Below are 21,269 nucleotides of genomic sequence, written 5' to 3'. Positions count from 1 at the left end.
TCCAGTACTCTTGCCTGGAAAACGTCCTGGACGGAGGAGCCTGGTAGGCTGCAGGCCATGGGGTCACGCAGAGTCAGACACGACTGAAGTGACTTAGCCGCAGCAGCAGCAGCAGGACAGTATGCTATTGGGAATACAACAACACACACAGATCCAGATCGATGGAATAAAGTGGAGGGTCCAGAAACAAACCCCAGCATCCATGGTCAACTCATCTCTGACACAGAAGGGGAGAATATCCAAATGGGAACAAGAAAGCCTCTTCAATCAATGTCCATGGGAAAACCAGACAGCTACATCTGAAGAACGCTATTGGTTTTGATCTCATACCACCTCAATATAGGGGGAAAACCTCACCCTAAAGACTGATGTCATGAGATAGCTAGAAAGAAGCGTAGGTCAAAGGCTCCTTAACATCAGAGTCTCCTTGCCATTTGCTGGGCGGAGGTCGAAATGGGTCTCTTCAAGTAAGGCAAAGAGGTACACGAAGTACACCCATGGGTTTCCATCCAATGGAACCTCTTCACAACAGAGAAGCTAAGCATTCACAAATGCAAAAGATAGGAAACAGAACATGAGAGACTCCTTGCAAGTGGTGTATCTGAGAAGGGGTTCATATGGAAAGAGACGAAGAATGCACAGCACTCAGATTCCAAGAAACAACACCACCACCACCCTTGACCCTTCCCCCATGACCAACTCCGACCTAAAGCCTTTCTCTCCCTCTAACCTATCCCTAAAACATAACCCTCATCTAATCATATACATGTGCATCCCTAGCATCCATCCATCCACACACGAGAGAGAAAGAGGAAGACACAGACGGAACTGAGAAAGGAAAAGAGAGGGACACAGCCAGAGAGAGACACGGAAGCAAAGAGAGGAAAGGAGTCGACGGTCCAGACTTTTCCTCAATCTGCCTCGAAGGTAGAAGCAATGACAGCGCCCTTCCACCCCAGAAGGGGGGAAAGGACGGAAGGTTTGGAGAGGAAAAGACAAGAATGCAGGGAGCCATTAGAAGCTCAGCCACCCGCAGAAGCCGAGCTGGGACACTTGAACAGAATCTCAATGGAAACAGAGGAGCAGAAAGTTGGCTACTCTTTTCTATAAGAGAGGGAGACCTTCGAGTCTTCCTTTCGGTCCTCCAACTTGGATGCGGGGTCTCAAAACAGTCAGGAGGGGGAGTGCCTTTTCCTGGGTACCACGGCACATCCAGGCCTCGTTCTGCCCCATTCTGTGCTGTGTCAGCCCTGGATGGAATCTTTCTTTCTGAAGTCTCAGCGCACAAGCTCCACGTGATATCGGCCCCAGGTGGAAAGGCATGGAGCTGCTCGTAGGCCGACAGACCTAGGAAGCAGATGGGAGAATGACCACCACTCTGCAGATGGAGAGACTGGGGCAACCCTGAGGGGCATATGCTTGTCCAGGGCCACACCACTTATGAGAAGAAGGAGCCTGGTCTGAGAGCAGTGGGGTCCTCGGAGCTCAGGCCCTGGCTGAACCCAGGCCTCCCCAGGGCTGTGGGCTGGGCTGTGTGGGTGTCACTGTGCCTGCACATGGCCTAAGGGGGGTGGTCGAGCAGTCAGAAACCCAGAGATTCCCTTGGGAAGTTTTGGGGAAGGGACCTCAGCACGAACCCCAGGAGATGATGTCACCTGCCGGCAACAGAACCCAACAGAACCCGCAGCCCGGGTATCCAGGCCTCCAGAGCGGAGAGGAGCCCCCAGCCAGTTCACTGGCTGCCAGGATGTTCTGCTGTTTGCCCCTGCCCAGAGGCCGGGGCCTCAGGAGTGCTCACAGGCAGTGTGCGCGGGCACCCTGTCGACGTTGGCTCAGGACACCCCCGAGAGGCCTCTGGCCCTTTGCCCGGAGAAACAGAAAGGTAACACGGGGAGCCCCAGGACGGACCAGGCCGCCTCTCCCATGCCACCCGGAAACACCGGGTCCTTTGCCTGTGTGTGTGGATGCGGGTTTCTTGGGGTGTGTCTCCCTCAAGGAAGCCCAGGCGGATGTGGGGTCAGAAGCCTGCGGACAAGTTGTGTCCACACCCCAGGGGAGAGCAGGCTGGGCGGGATGGGGAGAGTGCGGGCAGCGGCGGCCGCCCAGGCGGACCTCACACCCTCAGGTGGGACTCTTTCCTCCCGGGTGGGGATCTGAGCAGACACACGTCTCTGACCCTTCTGGGAAGAGAAGTTCGAGCAGGCAGAAGCAGCGGCTCCACTGCCCAGGCCCAGCTCGGAAAACTCCTAGCATGGCTGGCTGACGGTCACTGTCGTTGCAGAGCTTCCCACGTGATGAGGCCGAGGACGGGGACACCCCATCCACCTCCCGGAGGGAGGGGTCGGAGCACCACCCCCCCGCCCGTGAGGCCCAGTGCAGGCTCCAGGTGAGCGTGCCCACGGAGGCATCAGCCCCACCGGGGGAGAAGCGGAGGCGGGGAAGGCCTGCTGCCGAGACACCGCCCAGGATACACCCGGCGGCCCAGTCTGAGGCTGCCACGGAGCTCAGCACACCCGGCTCCGACCCAGAGTCCCGAGAACCCCGGCCTCTGAGGCAGCAGGAGGACCTGGAGCCCAGCACGCCAGAGCACAGAGGTGAGGACGCTGGGGCTGGTGCACGGGAGTGTGTGGGGAGGGGGTGCTGAGCTACACAGGGACGAGTCCCCGAAAGCTGCTGCTGGGCCTGCAGCAAGCGCTGGCCTCACACCCCCCCGCCCCCCATCTTGCACACTTCAGTCCCAAAAGACATCCGACGCTGGGTATTCTTTGGGAATCTCTTGGAAGCTTTCTGTCCCGGGAGACGCACATGCCAAGGCTGGCCTGTGGGCAAACTTTGCTTCTCCCCCAGCTCTAGCACTGGCCTCCAACTGGAACCAGGCTCCGCTTCCCAGACCTGTCCCTACAGAGGTGCTGGCTCCAGGTGCAGGACCCAGGGATCCACCGAGGGCAGATGGAGAACCGAGACTTGCCCTCGCAGAGACACCAGGCCAGCTGGGTACTGGCCAGCACACCGGGCAGATCGGATCTCCATGCCTGCAGGACCCCCAGCCCCAGGCACTGATGTCCCACCCCCTCAGCCAGAACCTCCACCTCCACGTGCACCTCTACCTGCTCGGGCTCTGGCAGGAGAACCCGAGGCAGAGGAGGAGTCACCGCCTCGGCAGGGAGAGCCTGCCCTGGCTCCCGCGCAACACCCAGACGCCCACGATGACTCACCCACCCCTGCAGGGAGAACGAGCCCCCGCTCTGGACAGACACCCAGAGCCCTTGCCGGAAACACCACGTCCAGGGGAGCGGTCGGCTCTGCAGCCTCCATCCCCGTCTGCTCACCGTGGACGCTGGCAACTCGGTCTGCCCCCAGGGGACATGGAGTTCCTTTCCCCTGAACTGCTTTGCATTTGCTTTGTTTCCACCTTTCTGGTGATGTTTTATTTTTTGTATGGTTTCCTGTACTTTTGTTGGTTAAGTTGGGATTAGTAAACTTTTTCATCATTGTTGCAATTTGGGAACACTGTTGTGTAACTCTGGTGATACTGTGTTACCATCACCACTTTGTAGTTTCAGACCCGTTTGATCTTTATGCCCCACCCCCCCAACAAAGCCTGGATTCAAGGCAAGCACGCCCTGTTCATCCCTTCCCCCGATCCTGAACACAATTTCATCCTTTCTTTGTGCATTCCTTCCTATATTCTTGGTGTCCCCAATCAATGACTCTCAGTGAAATGACTGACGGAGTGTTTTTTGGACTCTCCAACTACTGTAAGACTCCATTGGAGAGTTCTCATTTGTATGTCATTTGAACTAGCCTTTGATATCTGAAAGGACGGTGTACGTCCTTTCAAGATACCATGTGCCAAACGAAGCCCTTTTGGCAACTGCCATGATTATCTCCAGGCAGGCATTGCTGTGTCAAGGGTGACATCTCAGCCAGAAGGCAGAGGCTGAGCTCGTCTTGTTGCACCAGCTCCCAAAAGAAGCCAAGAAAGGGAGCTGGAACAACAAACCACCCCAACACCCAGGAAAGCGTTCTTCATGACAGAAGGCTAGAAAATGACCCAACATCCTTGTGGCCCAGAACCCCTCTAGAAAATCACTGTTCCATAAAAAAGAGAAACACATGGGAAGTTCCAAGGAGAGGCAATGCCCATGGCCCGTGTACTTGAGAGACGGCCTGACCGCTCCGGGGAAGACACGCACCGACGGAACCCCTTGGGAAACAGCAGTGATAGTCCTCACCGTCGTAAGGGTTTCCTCTGGGGACAACCTGCCCGGGGCACCACACGAGGGAGCAGACCGGCTTCTCTTCCTCTGCCCCCACACCATTCACTCAGGAAGGCAGCTCAGGTGTTCTCATGCCCTGCCTGCCTGCCTGCCTGGCTCATCCGTGAGCTGTGACCACCTACAGGGCAGGACTCCACCTTCTCCTCTCTGTGTACCGTGAATCTGCACACAGTGGGCTTGCAGAACCTTAGGAGACTTGAGCCATTCCCACTCGAGCCAGAACCCTCCCCAGGAAGGAAAACAGCTGTGGAGTCATTTTGGCCCCAGCACTGGTTCGAAAGCCTGGCGCCTCCTACAGCCTCTACGGTGTGAAGAGGGAGGTCCCTTCTGACAGAGCTTTCCGGGTCTCAGATCTAAGCTGTTGTTTCACTGTCAGCTGTGTCTCTTCCGTTGCAGCCAGGTGGGCCACGCTGCTCCAAAGGAGCTCACAAGCTGAGTTTCAAGGGAGGTATAGAGAGGACAGGGATGGCTACAACGTACTGCAAACTGAGTGAGGGTCCCCACAATCCTCAGCAAAGGTCTGTGGTGTGCAAGTGGGGAGTAGAGGGCCCCCAAGTTCCAAAGGAAGGGAGGTAGTCGGGAGCTAAAGCCCTTGGCCGCTGTGGTAGTAGCTGCAGATGGCAGCTCGTCCACAGTGCACTTCGAATGAGGTCATATGAGCGGGACTCTGGAAATGGCTCCGAAATCGGGAGAAAGGGGTCAGGGTATGTGGGAATCCGGCGGGGGTGGGGGGTGGATGAAGGAAGGTGTCCCTCCTCTCTCCAGTGCAATTTGGTTTGGTGAGTCTCAAAGCTACCAGATGGCACTTCCCAAGTCAGGCCCCCGCAGGAATCAGGGTGGGCTGCGTGCCTCGGCCCCTGCCACAGGGACAAGCCACACCAGTGGCCTCCCTGAGCTCCAATGGCCGGATCTGGGGGTTCTGTCTGGGTGCACACCTCCTTGCTGTGGCCAAGTTCCCCCCTTCTCTGAGCACCAGCTTCATCCTCTCGAATGAGGACATCGATTGCTACCTTGGCACGTTACTCTCTTCATCCTGTGAAGACTCATTAGGCTTATCCTACAATTACTAGCTGGCCCGAAGAGATATCTCCTGAATCCAGATTAAGCTGGAGTCTCCCAGGCTCATCTGGCATGTCTTCCCTGAAGTCTGCCAAAACCCACACCCTTGCATTTCCAGGGACTCCCCTTAGCCAGCTGGGCAGAAAACCCAGCATGGTTCAAACAAGCTGACAGACAAGCGGGAGAGGACTCACGGGCAGACGGCTTCCCTCAGGTCTCGGGTGGAGCTCTGGGACCACAGCAGCAACGGGCCATCCCAGGCCCTGGGCTCAGCAGCGCCCTCATTCTCAGGCCGGCGGCTCTGCCCTGAGGGGAGCAGGAAGGTCACCAACTGCCGCAGGCGGGCCTCACGCCCCTCCCACTGCTGGAGCCTGACCTCCCCCGGCCCCACCCCTTCCCCTACCCCAGCAGGACGACAGCTCGTCTTCCCCTGGCTTCCAACGGGAGGCCCGGCCCTGGGCCCCGATTGGGCACTGCCCCAGCCCGGAGCCAATCACAGTGGCCAGGGAGGTGGAACGCACCGATTGGCCAGGGCCAGGTCATGTGACCATACTCCCCAGGAAACTCAAATATTACCAAGGTTCCCTAAGAAACCAATGAACAGAATTATCCAGTAAAGGCAAACCGTGCTTTTTAATGAGGCCAATGTCACAGAAAAAAAAAAAATGCTTCACAATGAACTGCTCAAGGAAGCTACTAAATAAACTTTCAGAAAAGTTTAGTAGTTTTTTTTTTTTTTTTTAATAGGGTGACGGAGAGCTATACCTTTCCCGTCTATGTGAATTTAGGTTTAAACTAGATTTCCCTTGGCTATTATATAAGACAAAAAAACCCACATCCCCCCCTTTCACTCCCCCCCACCCCCAAAAAGTGTTTTAATCTATAGAATTTTTGTGTCCTCAGTTGTGTCTGATTCGCAGCAACTCACGAACTCTACACAGCCAGGCTCTTCCGTCCATGGAATTCAGGGCAATTTTTTCTGTCCCAGTAAATGCCCACCCTGGGTGATCCAAAGGCAAGGGCTCAGAGGCTCCTGAGAGACTAACTCCTTTCAGCTGAGCACAGAGCTGGCTCCTCACTGGGATGCCTGTGGCCTGGGGCTCCCTGAGGGGAGAGCAGCACTCGCCCCACCGTGTGGTCACTGCTGGAAGTGCAGGCTGCTCCTCACTCCCCCTTGACAGTGTCCCTGAGGGCAGAACAGTGTGAATCGAATCAAGGTGGAAATGCAAACTCCAATGCAACCAAACTCCCCACAAGGTCTCTAAAACCACTCAGGAACAGGGAATTGGAAACTGCAGGGGATGACAGGAATGGAGATGGAGACTTGACACCTTACACCGAGTTCACTTCCAGTTATCCCTAGACAAACTTTCCATGAAAACTTGTCACAAATCTCGAAGAACAATGAGCAGAAACCGGACACGTGCTTTGAGTCTTCACACACAAAACTAAAAGCCAGTCCACAAAAAAAAAAAAAACCCAGAGAATACAGTGGACTTTGCAAAATCAAAGATATCTACTGTGGGAAAGACCTCATGACAAAAGCAAAAGACAGGTCATACATCGCGAGACGAATGAGTGGAAACACAAAGCTTATCAAGGATGTATCTCCAAACAGACAAAGAACACCAACGCAACAAGCCTGTGAAAACTAGGGAAAGGTCTGAAGGGACACCAGACTGAGGAAGACACACACAGAGGATCCCGGATGATGTCCAGCACTGAGGGCCTGAAGAAACAACGGTCTAGTTGCACCCCCTCAGGCCTGTGTGACCGTGGATGAGGCCTCTGTTTCCCGGTGGCTCTGAGAGATGGACAGGGAGGAAGGGGAAGAGAAGTCACTTGCATTTCTAATACTCACAGCAAAGTCTTCCAACGAGAAGGGAATTATCACCCCCACTGACAATGCCATTCACTGAAGTGATACCCACCAGTCCATCTAACCCACAAGGGAAGGATGGACCTGTTCTCACAAAATGGCGAGAGATGGAAGAAGGAAGATCAAGCCCACACCAATCACTGGAAAGAGAAGCTGTGCTCAGGGCTTGAAAGAATTCCTATTGGGAAAATGATGTCACAGCCCCACAAGGCAATCCACAGCTTCGATGCTATTCCTCCCAAAATGCCAATGCATTTTCGCACCGAACAAAGAATTGCAAAAGGGGTACGGAGACAGAAAAGAGCCTAAACTGTCAATACAATCCGACGAAAAAGCCCCGATACGGACATCCAAGGTTGTGTGAAAGGAAATTAGACGACCAAACTAGGATCCTCAGGAGAGTATCGGAGAAGGCAATGGCGACCCACTCCAGTACTCTTGCCTGGAAAACGTCCTGGACGGAGGAGCCTGGTAGGCTGCAGGCCATGGGGTCACGCAGAGTCAGACACGACTGAAGTGACTTAGCCGCAGCAGCAGCAGCAGGACAGTATGCTATTGGGAATACAACAACACACACAGATCCAGATCGATGGAATAAAGTGGAGGGTCCAGAAACAAACCCCAGCATCCATGGTCAACTCATCTCTGACACAGAAGGGGAGAATATCCAAATGGGAACAAGAAAGCCTCTTCAATCAATGTCCATGGGAAAACCAGACAGCTACATCTGAAGAACGCTATTGGTTTTGATCTCATACCACCTCAATATAGGGGGAAAACCTCACCCTAAAGACTGATGTCATGAGATAGCTAGAAAGAAGCGTAGGTCAAAGGCTCCTTAACATCAGAGTCTCCTTGCCATTTGCTGGGCGGAGGTCGAAATGGGTCTCTTCAAGTAAGGCAAAGAGGTACACGAAGTACACCCATGGGTTTCCATCCAATGGAACCTCTTCACAACAGAGAAGCTAAGCATTCACAAATGCAAAAGATAGGAAACAGAACATGAGAGACTCCTTGCAAGTGGTGTATCTGAGAAGGGGTTCATATGGAAAGAGACGAAGAATGCACAGCACTCAGATTCCAAGAAACAACACCACCACCACCCTTGACCCTTCCCCCATGACCAACTCCGACCTAAAGCCTTTCTCTCCCTCTAACCTATCCCTAAAACATAACCCTCATCTAATCATATACATGTGCATCCCTAGCATCCATCCATCCACACACGAGAGAGAAAGAGGAAGACACAGACGGAACTGAGAAAGGAAAAGAGAGGGACACAGCCAGAGAGAGACACGGAAGCAAAGAGAGGAAAGGAGTCGACGGTCCAGACTTTTCCTCAATCTGCCTCGAAGGTAGAAGCAATGACAGCGCCCTTCCACCCCAGAAGGGGGGAAAGGACGGAAGGTTTGGAGAGGAAAAGACAAGAATGCAGGGAGCCATTAGAAGCTCAGCCACCCGCAGAAGCCGAGCTGGGACACTTGAACAGAATCTCAATGGAAACAGAGGAGCAGAAAGTTGGCTACTCTTTTCTATAAGAGAGGGAGACCTTCGAGTCTTCCTTTCGGTCCTCCAACTTGGATGCGGGGTCTCAAAACAGTCAGGAGGGGGAGTGCCTTTTCCTGGGTACCACGGCACATCCAGGCCTCGTTCTGCCCCATTCTGTGCTGTGTCAGCCCTGGATGGAATCTTTCTTTCTGAAGTCTCAGCGCACAAGCTCCACGTGATATCGGCCCCAGGTGGAAAGGCATGGAGCTGCTCGTAGGCCGACAGACCTAGGAAGCAGATGGGAGAATGACCACCACTCTGCAGATGGAGAGACTGGGGCAACCCTGAGGGGCATATGCTTGTCCAGGGCCACACCACTTATGAGAAGAAGGAGCCTGGTCTGAGAGCAGTGGGGTCCTCGGAGCTCAGGCCCTGGCTGAACCCAGGCCTCCCCAGGGCTGTGGGCTGGGCTGTGTGGGTGTCACTGTGCCTGCACATGGCCTAAGGGGGGTGGTCGAGCAGTCAGAAACCCAGAGATTCCCTTGGGAAGTTTTGGGGAAGGGACCTCAGCACGAACCCCAGGAGATGATGTCACCTGCCGGCAACAGAACCCAACAGAACCCGCAGCCCGGGTATCCAGGCCTCCAGAGCGGAGAGGAGCCCCCAGCCAGTTCACTGGCTGCCAGGATGTTCTGCTGTTTGCCCCTGCCCAGAGGCCGGGGCCTCAGGAGTGCTCACAGGCAGTGTGCGCGGGCACCCTGTCGACGTTGGCTCAGGACACCCCCGAGAGGCCTCTGGCCCTTTGCCCGGAGAAACAGAAAGGTAACACGGGGAGCCCCAGGACGGACCAGGCCGCCTCTCCCATGCCACCCGGAAACACCGGGTCCTTTGCCTGTGTGTGTGGATGCGGGTTTCTTGGGGTGTGTCTCCCTCAAGGAAGCCCAGGCGGATGTGGGGTCAGAAGCCTGCGGACAAGTTGTGTCCACACCCCAGGGGAGAGCAGGCTGGGCGGGATGGGGAGAGTGCGGGCAGCGGCGGCCGCCCAGGCGGACCTCACACCCTCAGGTGGGACTCTTTCCTCCCGGGTGGGGATCTGAGCAGACACACGTCTCTGACCCTTCTGGGAAGAGAAGTTCGAGCAGGCAGAAGCAGCGGCTCCACTGCCCAGGCCCAGCTCGGAAAACTCCTAGCATGGCTGGCTGACGGTCACTGTCGTTGCAGAGCTTCCCACGTGATGAGGCCGAGGACGGGGACACCCCATCCACCTCCCGGAGGGAGGGGTCGGAGCACCACCCCCCCGCCCGTGAGGCCCAGTGCAGGCTCCAGGTGAGCGTGCCCACGGAGGCATCAGCCCCACCGGGGGAGAAGCGGAGGCGGGGAAGGCCTGCTGCCGAGACACCGCCCAGGATACACCCGGCGGCCCAGTCTGAGGCTGCCACGGAGCTCAGCACACCCGGCTCCGACCCAGAGTCCCGAGAACCCCGGCCTCTGAGGCAGCAGGAGGACCTGGAGCCCAGCACGCCAGAGCACAGAGGTGAGGACGCTGGGGCTGGTGCACGGGAGTGTGTGGGGAGGGGGTGCTGAGCTACACAGGGACGAGTCCCCGAAAGCTGCTGCTGGGCCTGCAGCAAGCGCTGGCCTCACACCCCCCCGCCCCCCATCTTGCACACTTCAGTCCCAAAAGACATCCGACGCTGGGTATTCTTTGGGAATCTCTTGGAAGCTTTCTGTCCCGGGAGACGCACATGCCAAGGCTGGCCTGTGGGCAAACTTTGCTTCTTCCCCAGCTCTAGCACTGGCCTCCAACTGGAACCAGGCTCCGCTTCCCAGACCTGTCCCTACAGAGGTGCTGGCTCCAGGTGCAGGACCCAGGGATCCACCGAGGGCAGATGGAGAACCGAGACTTGCCCTCGCAGAGACACCAGGCCAGCTGGGTACTGGCCAGCACACCGGGCAGATCGGATCTCCATGCCTGCAGGACCCCCAGCCCCAGGCACTGATGTCCCACCCCCTCAGCCAGAACCTCCACCTCCACGTGCACCTCTACCTGCTCGGGCTCTGGCAGGAGAACCCGAGGCAGAGGAGGAGTCACCGCCTCGGCAGGGAGAGCCTGCCCTGGCTCCCGCGCAACACCCAGACGCCCACGATGACTCACCCACCCCTGCAGGGAGAACGAGCCCCCGCTCTGGACAGACACCCAGAGCCCTTGCCGGAAACACCACGTCCAGGGGAGCGGTCGGCTCTGCAGCCTCCATCCCCGTCTGCTCACCGTGGACGCTGGCAACTCGGTCTGCCCCCAGGGGACATGGAGTTCCTTTCCCCTGAACTGCTTTGCATTTGCTTTGTTTCCACCTTTCTGGTGATGTTTTATTTTTTGTATGGTTTCCTGTACTTTTGTTGGTTAAGTTGGGATTAGTAAACTTTTTCATCATTGTTGCAATTTGGGAACACTGTTGTGTAACTCTGGTGATACTGTGTTACCATCACCACTTTGTAGTTTCAGACCCGTTTGATCTTTATGCCCCACCCCCCCAACAAAGCCTGGAATCAAGGCAAGCACGCCCTGTTCATCCCTTCCCCCGATCCTGAACACAATTTCATCCTTTCTTTGTGCATTCCTTCCTATATTCTTGGTGTCCCCAATCAATGACTCTCAGTGAAATGACTGACGGAGTGTTTTTTGGACTCTCCAACTACTGTAAGACTCCATTGGAGAGTTCTCATTTGTATGTCATTTGAACTAGCCTTTGATATCTGAAAGGACGGTGTACGTCCTTTCAAGATACCATGTGCCAAACGAAGCCCTTTTGGCAACTGCCATCATTATCTCCAGGCAGGCATTGCTGTGTCAAGGGTGACATCTCAGCCAGAAGGCAGAGGCTGAGCTCGTCTTGTTGCACCAGCTCCCAAAAGAAGCCAAGAAAGGGAGCTGGAACAACAAACCACCCCAACACCCAGGAAAGCGTTCTTCATGACAGAAGGCTAGAAAATGACCCAACATCCTTGTGGCCCAGAACCCCTCTAGAAAATCACTGTTCCATAAAAAAGAGAAACACATGGGAAGTTCCAAGGAGAGGCAATGCCCATGGCCCGTGTACTTGAGAGACGGCCTGACCGCTCCGGGGAAGACACGCACCGACGGAACCCCTTGGGAAACAGCAGTGATAGTCCTCACCGTCGTAAGGGTTTCCTCTGGGGACAACCTGCCCGGGGCACCACACGAGGGAGCAGACCGGCTTCTCTTCCTCTGCCCCCACACCATTCACTCATGAAGGCAGCTCAGGTGTTCTCATGCCCTGCCTGCCTGCCTGCCTGGCTCATCCGTGAGCTGTGACCACCTACAGGGCAGGACTCCACCTTCTCCTCTCTGTGTACCGTGAATCTGCACACAGTGGGCTTGCAGAACCTTAGGAGACTTGAGCCATTCCCACTCGAGCCAGAACCCTCCCCAGGAAGGAAAACAGCTGTGGAGTCATTTTGGCCCCAGCACTGGTTCGAAAGCCTGGCGCCTCCTACAGCCTCTATGGTGTGAAGAGGGAGGTCCCTTCTGACAGAGCTTTCCGGGTCTCAGATCTAAGCTGTTGTTTCACTGTCAGCTGTGTCTCTTCCGTTGCAGCCAGGTGGGCCACGCTGCTCCAAAGGAGCTCACAAGCTGAGTTTCAAGGGAGGTATAGAGAGGACAGGGATGGCTACAACGTACTGCAAACTGAGTGAGGGTCCCCACAATCCTCAGCAAAGGTCTGTGGTGTGCAAGTGGGGAGTAGAGGGCCCCCAAGTTCCAAAGGAAGGGAGGTAGTCGGGAGCTAAAGCCCTTGGCCGCTGTGGTAGTAGCTGCAGATGGCAGCTCGTCCACAGTGCACTTCGAATGAGGTCATATGAGCGGGACTCTGGAAATGGCTCCGAAATCGGGAGAAAGGGGTCAGGGTATGTGGGAATCCGGCGGGGGTGGGGGGTGGATGAAGGAAGGTGTCCCTCCTCTCTCCAGTGCAATTTGGTTTGGTGAGTCTCAAAGCTACCAGATGGCACTTCCCAAGTCAGGCCCCCGCAGGAATCAGGGTGGGCTGCGTGCCTCGGCCCCTGCCACAGGGACAAGCCACACCAGTGGCCTCCCTGAGCTCCAATGGCCGGATCTGGGGGTTCTGTCTGGGTGCACACCTCCTTGCTGTGGCCAAGTTCCCCCCTTCTCTGAGCACCAGCTTCATCCTCTCGAATGAGGACATCGATTGCTACCTTGGCACGTTACTCTCTTCATCCTGTGAAGACTCATTAGGCTTATCCTACAATTACTAGCTGGCCCGAAGAGATATCTCCTGAATCCAGATTAAGCTGGAGTCTCCCAGGCTCATCTGGCATGTCTTCCCTGAAGTCTGCCAAAACCCACACCCTTGCATTTCCAGGGACTCCCCTTAGCCAGCTGGGCAGAAAACCCAGCATGGTTCAAACAAGCTGACAGACAAGCGGGAGAGGACTCACGGGCAGACGGCTTCCCTCAGGTCTCGGGTGGAGCTCTGGGACCACAGCAGCAACGGGCCATCCCAGGCCCTGGGCTCAGCAGCGCCCTCATTCTCAGGCCGGCGGCTCTGCCCTGAGGGGAGCAGGAAGGTCACCAACTGCCGCAGGCGGGCCTCACGCCCCTCCCACTGCTGGAGCCTGACCTCCCCCGGCCCCACCCCTTCCCCTACCCCAGCAGGACGACAGCTCGTCTTCCCCTGGCTTCCAACGGGAGGCCCGGCCCTGGGCCCCGATTGGGCACTGCCCCAGCCCGGAGCCAATCACAGTGGCCAGGGAGGTGGAACGCACCGATTGGCCAGGGCCAGGTCATGTGACCATACTCCCCAGGAAACTCAAATATTACCAAGGTTCCCTAAGAAACCAATGAACAGAATTATCCAGTAAAGGCAAACCGTGCTTTTTAATGAGGCCAATGTCACAGAAAAAAAAAAAATGCTTCACAATGAACTGCTCAAGGAAGCTACTAAATAAACTTTCAGAAAAGTTTAGTAGTTTTTTTTTTTTTTTTTTTTAATAGGGTGACGGAGAGCTATACCTTTCCCGTCTATGTGAATTTAGGTTTAAACTAGATTTCCCTTGGCTATTATATAAGACAAAAAAGCCCACATCCCCCCCTTTCACTCCCCCCCACCCCCAAAAAGTGTTTTAATCTATAGAATCTTTGTGTCCTCAGTTGTGTCTGATTCGCGGCAACTCACGAACTCTACACAGCCAGGCTCTTCCGTCCATGGAATTCAGGGCAATTTTTTCTGTCCCAGTAAATGCCCACCCTGGGTGATCCAAAGGCAAGGGCTCAGAGGCTCCTGAGAGACTAACTCCTTTCAGCTGAGCACAGAGCTGGCTCCTCACTGGGATGCCTGTGGCCTGGGGCTCCCTGAGGGGAGAGCAGCACTCGCCCCACCGTGTGGTCACTGCTGGAAGTGCAGGCTGCTCCTCACTCCCCCTTGACAGTGTCCCTGAGGGCAGAACAGTGTGAATCGAATCAAGGTGGAAATGCAAACTCCAATGCAACCAAACTCCCCACAAGGTCTCTAAAACCACTCAGGAACAGGGAATTGGAAACTGCAGGGGATGACAGGAATGGAGATGGAGACTTGACACCTTACACCGAGTTCACTTCCAGTTATCCCTAGACAAACTTTCCATGAAAACTTGTCACAAATCTCGAAGAACAATGAGCAGAAACCGGACACGTGCTTTGAGTCTTCACACACAAAACTAAAAGCCAGTCCACAAAAAAAAACCCAGAGAATACAGTGGACTTTGCAAAATCAAAGATATCTACTGTGGGAAAGACCTCATGACAAAAGCAAAAGACAGGTCATACATCGCGAGACGAATGAGTGGAAACACAAAGCTTATCAAGGATGTGTCTCCAAACAGACAAAGAACACCAACACAACAAGCCTGTGAAAACTAGGGAAAGGTCTGAAGGGACACCAGACTGAGGAAGACACACACAGAGGATCCCGGATGATGTCCAGCACTGAGGGCCTGAAGAAACAACAGTCTAGTTGCACCCCCTCAGGCCTGTGTGACCGTGGATGAGGCCTCTGTTTCCCGGTGGCTCTGAGAGATGGACAGGGAGGAAGGGGAAGAGAAGTCACTTGCATTTCTAATACTCACAGCAAAGTCTTCCAACGAGAAGGGAATTATCACCCCCACTGACAATGCCATTCACTGAAGTGATACCCACCAGTCCATCTAACCCAGAAGGGAAGGATGGATCTGTTCTCACAAAACGGCGAGAGATGGAAGAAGGAAGATCAAGCCCACACCAATCACTGGAAAGAGAAGCTGTGCTCAGGGCTTGAAAGAATTCCTATTGGGAAAATGATGTCACAGCCCCACAAGGCAATCCACAGCTTCGATGCTATTCCTCCCAAAATGCCAATGCATTTTCGCACCGAACAAAGAATTGCAAAAGGGGTACGGAGACAGAAAAGAGCCTAAACTGTCAATACAATCCGACGAAAAAGCCCCGATACGGACATCCAAGGTTGTGTGAAAGGAAATTAGACGACCAAACTAGGATCCTCAGGAGAGTATCGGAGAAGGCAATGGCGACCCACTCCAGTACTCTTGCCTGGAAAACGTCCTGGACGGAGGAGCCTGGTAGGCTGCAGGCCATGGGGTCACGCAGAGTCAGACACGACTGAAGTGACTTAGCCGCAGCAGCAGCAGCAGGACAGTATGCTATTGGGAATACAACAACACACACAGATCCAGATCGATGGAATAAAGTGGAGGGTCCAGAAACAAACCCCAGCATCCATGGTCAACTCATCTCTGACACAGAAGGGGAGAATATCCAAATGGGAACAAGAAAGCCTCTTCAATCAATGTCCATGGGAAAACCAGACAGCTACATCTGAAGAACGCTATTGGTTTTGATCTCATACCACCTCAATATAGGGGGAAAACCTCACCCTAAAGACTGATGTCATGAGATAGCTAGAAAGAAGCGTAGGTCAAAGGCTCCTTAACATCAGAGTCTCCTTGCCATTTGCTGGGCGGAGGTCGAAATGGGTCTCTTCAAGTAAGGCAAAGAGGTACACGAAGTACACCCATGGGTTTCCATCCAATGGAACCTCTTCACAACAGAGAAGCTAAGCATTCACAAATGCAAAAGATAGGAAACAGAACATGAGAGACTCCTTGCAAGTGGTGTATCTGAGAAGGGGTTCATATGGAAAGAGACGAAGAATGCACAGCACTCAGATTCCAAGAAACAACACCACCACCACCCTTGACCCTTCCCCCATGACCAACTCCGACCTAAAGCCTTTCTCTCCCTCTAACCTATCCCTAAAACATAACCCTCATCTAATCATATACATGTGCATCCCTAGCATCCATCCATCCACACACGAGAGAGAAAGAGGAAGACACAGACGGAACTGAGAAAGGAAAAGAGAGGGACACAGCCAGAGAGAGACACGGAACCAAAGAGAGGAAAGGAGTCGACGGTCCAGACTTTTCCTCAATCTGCCTCGAAGGTAGAAGCAATGACAGCGCCCTTCCACCCCAGAAGGGGGGAAAGGACGGAAGGTTTGGAGAGGAAAAGACAAGAACGCAGGGAGCCATTAGAAGCTCAGCCACCCGCAGAAGCCGAGCTGGGACACTTGAACAGAATCTCAATGGAAACAGAGGAGCAGAAAGTTGGCTACTCTTTTCTATAAGAGAGGGAGACCTTCGAGTCTTCCTTTCGGTCCTCCAACTTGGATGCGGGGTCTCAAAACAGTCAGGAGGGGGAGTGCCTTTTCCTGGGTACCACGGCACATCCAGGCCTCGTTCTGCCCCATTCTGTGCTGTGTCAGCCCTGGATGGAATCTTTCTTTCTGAAGTCTCAGCGCACAAGCTCCACGTGATATCGGCCCCAGGTGGAAAGGCATGGAGCTGCTCGTAGGCCGACAGACCTAGGAAGCAGATGGGAGAATGACCACCACTCTGCAGATGGAGAGACTGGGGCAACCCTGAGGGGCATATGCTTGTCCAGGGCCACACCACTTATGAGAAGAAGGAGCCTGGTCTGAGAGCAGTGGGGTCCTCGGAGCTCAGGCCCTGGCTGAACCCAGGCCTCCCCAGGGCTGTGGGCTGGGCTGTGTGGGTGTCACTGTGCCTGCACATGGCCTAAGGGGGGTGGTCGAGCAGTCAGAAACCCAGAGATTCCCTTGGGAAGTTTTGGGGAAGGGACCTCAGCACGAACCCCAGGAGATGATGTCACCTGCCGGCAACAGAACCCAACAGAACCCGCAGCCCGGGTATCCAGGCCTCCAGAGCGGAGAGGAGCCCCCAGCCAGTTCACTGGCTGCCAGGATGTTCTGCTGTTTGCCCCTGCCCAGAGGCCGGGGCCTCAGGAGTGCTCACAGGCAGTGTGCGCGGGCACCCTGTCGACGTTGGCTCAGGACACCCCCGAGAGGCCTCTGGCCCTTTGCCCGGAGAAACAGAAAGGTAACACGGGGAGCCCCAGGACGGACCAGGCCGCCTCTCCCATGCCACCCGGAAACACCGGGTCCTTTGCCTGTGTGTGTGGATGCGGGTTTCTTGGGGTGTGTCTCCCTCAAGGAAGCCCAGGCGGATGTGGGGTCAGAAGCCTGCGGACAAGTTGTGTCCACACCCCAGGGGAGAGCAGGCTGGGCGGGATGGGGAGAGTGCGGGCAGCGGCGGCCGCCCAGGCGGACCTCACACCCTCAGGTGGGACTCTTTCCTCCCGGGTGGGGATCTGAGCAGACACACGTCTCTGACCCTTCTGGGAAGAGAAGTTCGAGCAGGCAGAAGCAGCGGCTCCACTGCCCAGGCCCAGCTCGGAAAACTCCTAGCATGGCTGGCTGACGGTCACTGTCGTTGCAGAGCTTCCCACGTGATGAGGCCGAGGACGGGGACACCCCATCCACCTCCCGGAGGGAGGGGTCGGAGCACCACCCCCCCGCCCGTGAGGCCCAGTGCAGGCTCCAGGTGAGCGTGCCCACGGAGGCATCAGCCCCACCGGGGGAGAAGCGGAGGCGGGGAAGGCCTGCTGCCGAGACACCGCCCAGGATACACCCGGCGGCCCAGTCTGAGGCTGCCACGGAGCTCAGCACACCCGGCTCCGACCCAGAGTCCCGAGAACCCCGGCCTCTGAGGCAGCAGGAGGACCTGGAGCCCAGCACGCCAGAGCACAGAGGTGAGGACGCTGGGGCTGGTGCACGGGAGTGTGTGGGGAGGGGGTGCTGAGCTACACAGGGACGAGTCCCCGAAAGCTGCTGCTGGGCCTGCAGCAAGCGCTGGCCTCACACCCCCCGCCCCCCATCTTGCACACTTCAGTCCCAAAAGACATCCGACGCTGGGTATTCTTTGGGAATCTCTTGGAAGCTTTCTGTCCCGGGAGACGCACATGCCAAGGCTGGCCTGTGGGCAAACTTTGCTTCTCCCCCAGCTCTAGCACTGGCCTCCAACTGGAACCAGGCTCCGCTTCCCAGACCTGTCCCTACAGAGGTGCTGGCTCCAGGTGCAGGACCCAGGGATCCACCGAGGGCAGATGGAGAACCGAGACTTGCCCTCGCAGAGACACCAGGCCAGCTGGGTACTGGCCAGCACACCGGGCAGATCGGATCTCCATGCCTGCAGGACCCCCAGCCCCAGGCACTGATGTCCCACCCCCTCAGCCAGAACCTCCACCTCCACGTGCACCTCTACCTGCTCGGGCTCTGGCAGGAGAACCCGAGGCAGAGGAGGAGTCACCGCCTCGGCAGGGAGAGCCTGCCCTGGCTCCCGCGCAACACCCAGACGCCCACGATGACTCACCCACCCCTGCAGGGAGAACGAGCCCCCGCTCTGGACAGACACCCAGAGCCCTTGCCGGAAACACCACGTCCAGGGGAGCGGTCGGCTCTGCAGCCTCCATCCCCGTCTGCTCACCGTGGACGCTGGCAACTCGGTCTGCCCCCAGGGGACATGGAGTTCCTTTCCCCTGAACTGCTTTGCATTTGGTTTGTTTCCACCTTTCTGGTGATGTTTTATTTTTTGTATGGTTTCCTGTACTTTTGTTGGTTAAGTTGGGATTAGTAAACTTTTTCATCATTGTTGCAATTTGGGAACACTGTTGTGTAACTCTGGTGATACTGTGTTACCATCACCACTTTGTAGTTTCAGACCCGTTTGATCTTTGTGCCTCACCCCCCCAACAAAGCCTGGATTCAAGGCAAGCACGCCCTGTTCATCCCTTCCCCCGATCCTGAACACAATTTCATCCTTTCTTTGTGCATTCCTTCCTATATTCTTGGTGTCCCCAATCAATGACTCTCAGTGAAATGACTGACGGAGTGTTTTTTGGACTCTCCAACTACTGTAAGACTCCATTGGAGAGTTCTCATTTGTATGTCATTTGAACTAGCCTTTGATATCTGAAAGGACGGTGTACGTCCTTTCAAGATACCATGTGCCAAACGAAGCCCTTTTGGCAACTGCCATCATTATCTCCAGGCAGGCATTGCTGTGTCAAGGGTGACATCTCAGCCAGAAGGCAGAGGCTGAGCTCGTCTTGTTGCACCAGCTCCCAAAAGAAGCCAAGAAAGGGAGCTGGAACAACAAACCACCCCAACACCCAGGAAAGCGTTCTTCATGACAGAAGGCTAGAAAATGACCCAACATCCTTGTGGCCCAGAACCCCTCTAGAAAATCACTGTTCCATAAAAAAGAGAAACACATGGGAAGTTCCAAGGAGAGGCAATGCCCATGGCCCGTGTACTTGAGAGACGGCCTGACCGCTCCGGGGAAGACACGCACCGACGGAACCCCTTGGGAAACAGCAGTGATAGTCCTCACCGTCGTAAGGGTTTCCTCTGGGGACAACCTGCCCGGGGCACCACACGAGGGAGCAGACCGGCTTCTCTTCCTCTGCCCCCACACCATTCACTCATGAAGGCAGCTCAGGTGTTCTCATGCCCTGCCTGCCTGCCTGCCTGGCTCATCCGTGAGCTGTGACCACCTACAGGGCAGGACTCCACCTTCTCCTCTCTGTGTACCGTGAATCTGCACACAGTGGGCTTGCAGAACCTTAGGAGACTTGAGCCATTCCCACTCGAGCCAGAACCCTCCCCAGGAAGGAAAACAGCTGTGGAGTCATTTTGGCCCCAGCACTGGTTCGAAAGCCTGGCGCCTCCTACAGCCTCTACGGTGTGAAGAGGGAGGTCCCTTCTGACAGAGCTTTCCGGGTCTCAGATCTAAGCTGTTGTTTCACTGTCAGCTGTGTCTCTTCCGTTGCAGCCAGGTGGGCCACGCTGCTCCAAAGGAGCTCACAAGCTGAGTTTCAAGGGAGGTATAGAGAGGACAGGGATGGCTACAACGTACTGCAAACTGAGTGAGGGTCCCCACAATCCTCAGCAAAGGTCTGTGGTGTGCAAGTGGGGAGTAGAGGGCCCCCAAGTTCCAAAGGAAGGGAGGTAGTCGGGAGCTAAAGCCCTTGGCCGCTGTGGTAGTAGCTGCAGATGGCAGCTCGTCCACAGTGCACTTCGAATGAGGTCATATGAGCGGGACTCTGGAAATGGCTCCGAAATCGGGAGAAAGGGGTCAGGGTATGTGGGAATCCGGCGGGGGTGGGGGGTGGATGAAGGAAGGTGTCCCTCCTCTCTCCAGTGCAATTTGGTTTGGTGAGTCTCAAAGCTACCAGATGGCACTTCCCAAGTCAGGCCCCCGCAGGAATCAGGGTGGGCTGCGTGCCTCGGCCCCTGCCACAGGGACAAGCCACACCAGTGGCCTCCCTGAGCTCCAGTGGCCGGATCTGGGGGTTCTGTCTGGGTGCACACCTCCTTGCTGTGGCCAAGTTCCCCCCTTCTCTGAGCACCAGCTTCATCCTCTCGAATGAGGACATCGATTGCTACCTTGGCACGTTACTCTCTTCATCCTGTGAAGACTCATTAGGCTTATCCTACAATTACTAGCTGGCCCGAAGAGATATCTCCTGAATCCAGATTAAGCTGGAGTCTCCCAGGCTCATCTGGCATGTCTTCCCTGAAGTCTGCCAAAACCCACACCCTTGCATTTCCAGGGACTCCCCTTAGCCAGCTGGGCAGAAAACCCAGCATGGTTCAAACAAGCTGACAGACAAGCGGGAGAGGACTCACGGGCAGACGGCTTCCCTCAGGTCTCGGGTGGAGCTCTGGGACCACAGCAGCAACGGGCCATCCCAGGCCCTGGGCTCAGCAGCGCCCTCATTCTCAGGCCGGCGGCTCTGCCCTGAGGGGAGCAGGAAGGTCACCAACTGCCGCAGGCGGGCCTCACGCCCCTCCCACTGCTGGAGCCTGACCTCCCCCGGCCCCACCCCTTCCCCTACCCCAGCAGGACGACAGCTCGTCTTCCCCTGGCTTCCAACGGGAGGCCCGGCCCTGGGCCCCGATTGGGCACTGCCCCAGCCCGGAGCCAATCACAGTGGCCAGGGAGGTGGAACGCACCGATTGGCCAGGGCCAGGTCATGTGACCATACTCCCCAGGAAACTCAAATATTACCAAGGTTCCCTAAGAAACCAATGAACAGAATTATCCAGTAAAGGCAAACCGTGCTTTTTAATGAG

General features: G+C 55.7%; 3 protein-coding genes and 1 long non-coding RNA gene across 4 annotated transcripts in view; 3 read left to right on the top strand and 1 right to left on the bottom strand.

Annotated features, from left to right (window-relative positions):
* Positions 1-21,269, bottom strand: part of LOC145534149 (uncharacterized) — a 541,812-nt gene that overhangs the window by 513,236 nt on the left and 7,307 nt on the right. Inside the window, exons 2-4 of the long non-coding RNA XR_014074275.1 lie at positions 20,823-20,934; positions 13,180-13,291; positions 5,534-5,645 (exon numbers count right to left, since the gene is read on the bottom strand). This is a non-coding gene — a long non-coding RNA (uncharacterized LOC145534149). The remainder of the gene's footprint in view (positions 1-5,533; positions 5,646-13,179; positions 13,292-20,822; positions 20,935-21,269) is intronic.
* Positions 1,212-3,500, top strand: LOC145533885 (uncharacterized). The gene is made up of 3 exons (XM_081561230.1): positions 1,212-1,882; positions 2,282-2,594; positions 2,848-3,500. Exons 1-3 carry the CDS (start codon positions 1,646-1,648, stop codon positions 3,474-3,476), a joined length of 1,179 nt encoding a protein of 392 aa, XP_081417356.1. The 5' UTR covers positions 1,212-1,645; the 3' UTR covers positions 3,477-3,500.
* Positions 8,931-11,146, top strand: LOC145533898 (uncharacterized). The gene is made up of 3 exons (XM_081561243.1): positions 8,931-9,528; positions 9,928-10,240; positions 10,494-11,146. The coding sequence occupies exons 1-3, from the start codon at positions 9,292-9,294 to the stop codon at positions 11,120-11,122; spliced, it is 1,179 nt and encodes a 392-aa protein (XP_081417369.1). The 5' UTR covers positions 8,931-9,291; the 3' UTR covers positions 11,123-11,146.
* LOC145533950 (uncharacterized) lies at positions 13,717-18,789 on the top strand. The gene is made up of 3 exons (XM_081561302.1): positions 13,717-17,172; positions 17,572-17,884; positions 18,137-18,789. The coding sequence occupies exons 1-3, from the start codon at positions 16,936-16,938 to the stop codon at positions 18,763-18,765; spliced, it is 1,179 nt and encodes a 392-aa protein (XP_081417428.1). The 5' UTR covers positions 13,717-16,935; the 3' UTR covers positions 18,766-18,789.

The sequence above is a fragment of the Giraffa tippelskirchi genome, chromosome 14, assembly GCF_054371585.1.
Source record: "Giraffa tippelskirchi isolate mGirTip1 chromosome 14, T2T-mGirTip1v1.2.pri, whole genome shotgun sequence".
Taxonomy (NCBI): Eukaryota; Metazoa; Chordata; class Mammalia; order Artiodactyla; family Giraffidae; genus Giraffa; species Giraffa tippelskirchi.
The sequence above is the reverse complement of the archived record's forward strand: the minus strand, read 5'-3'. Positions and strand labels throughout refer to the sequence as shown.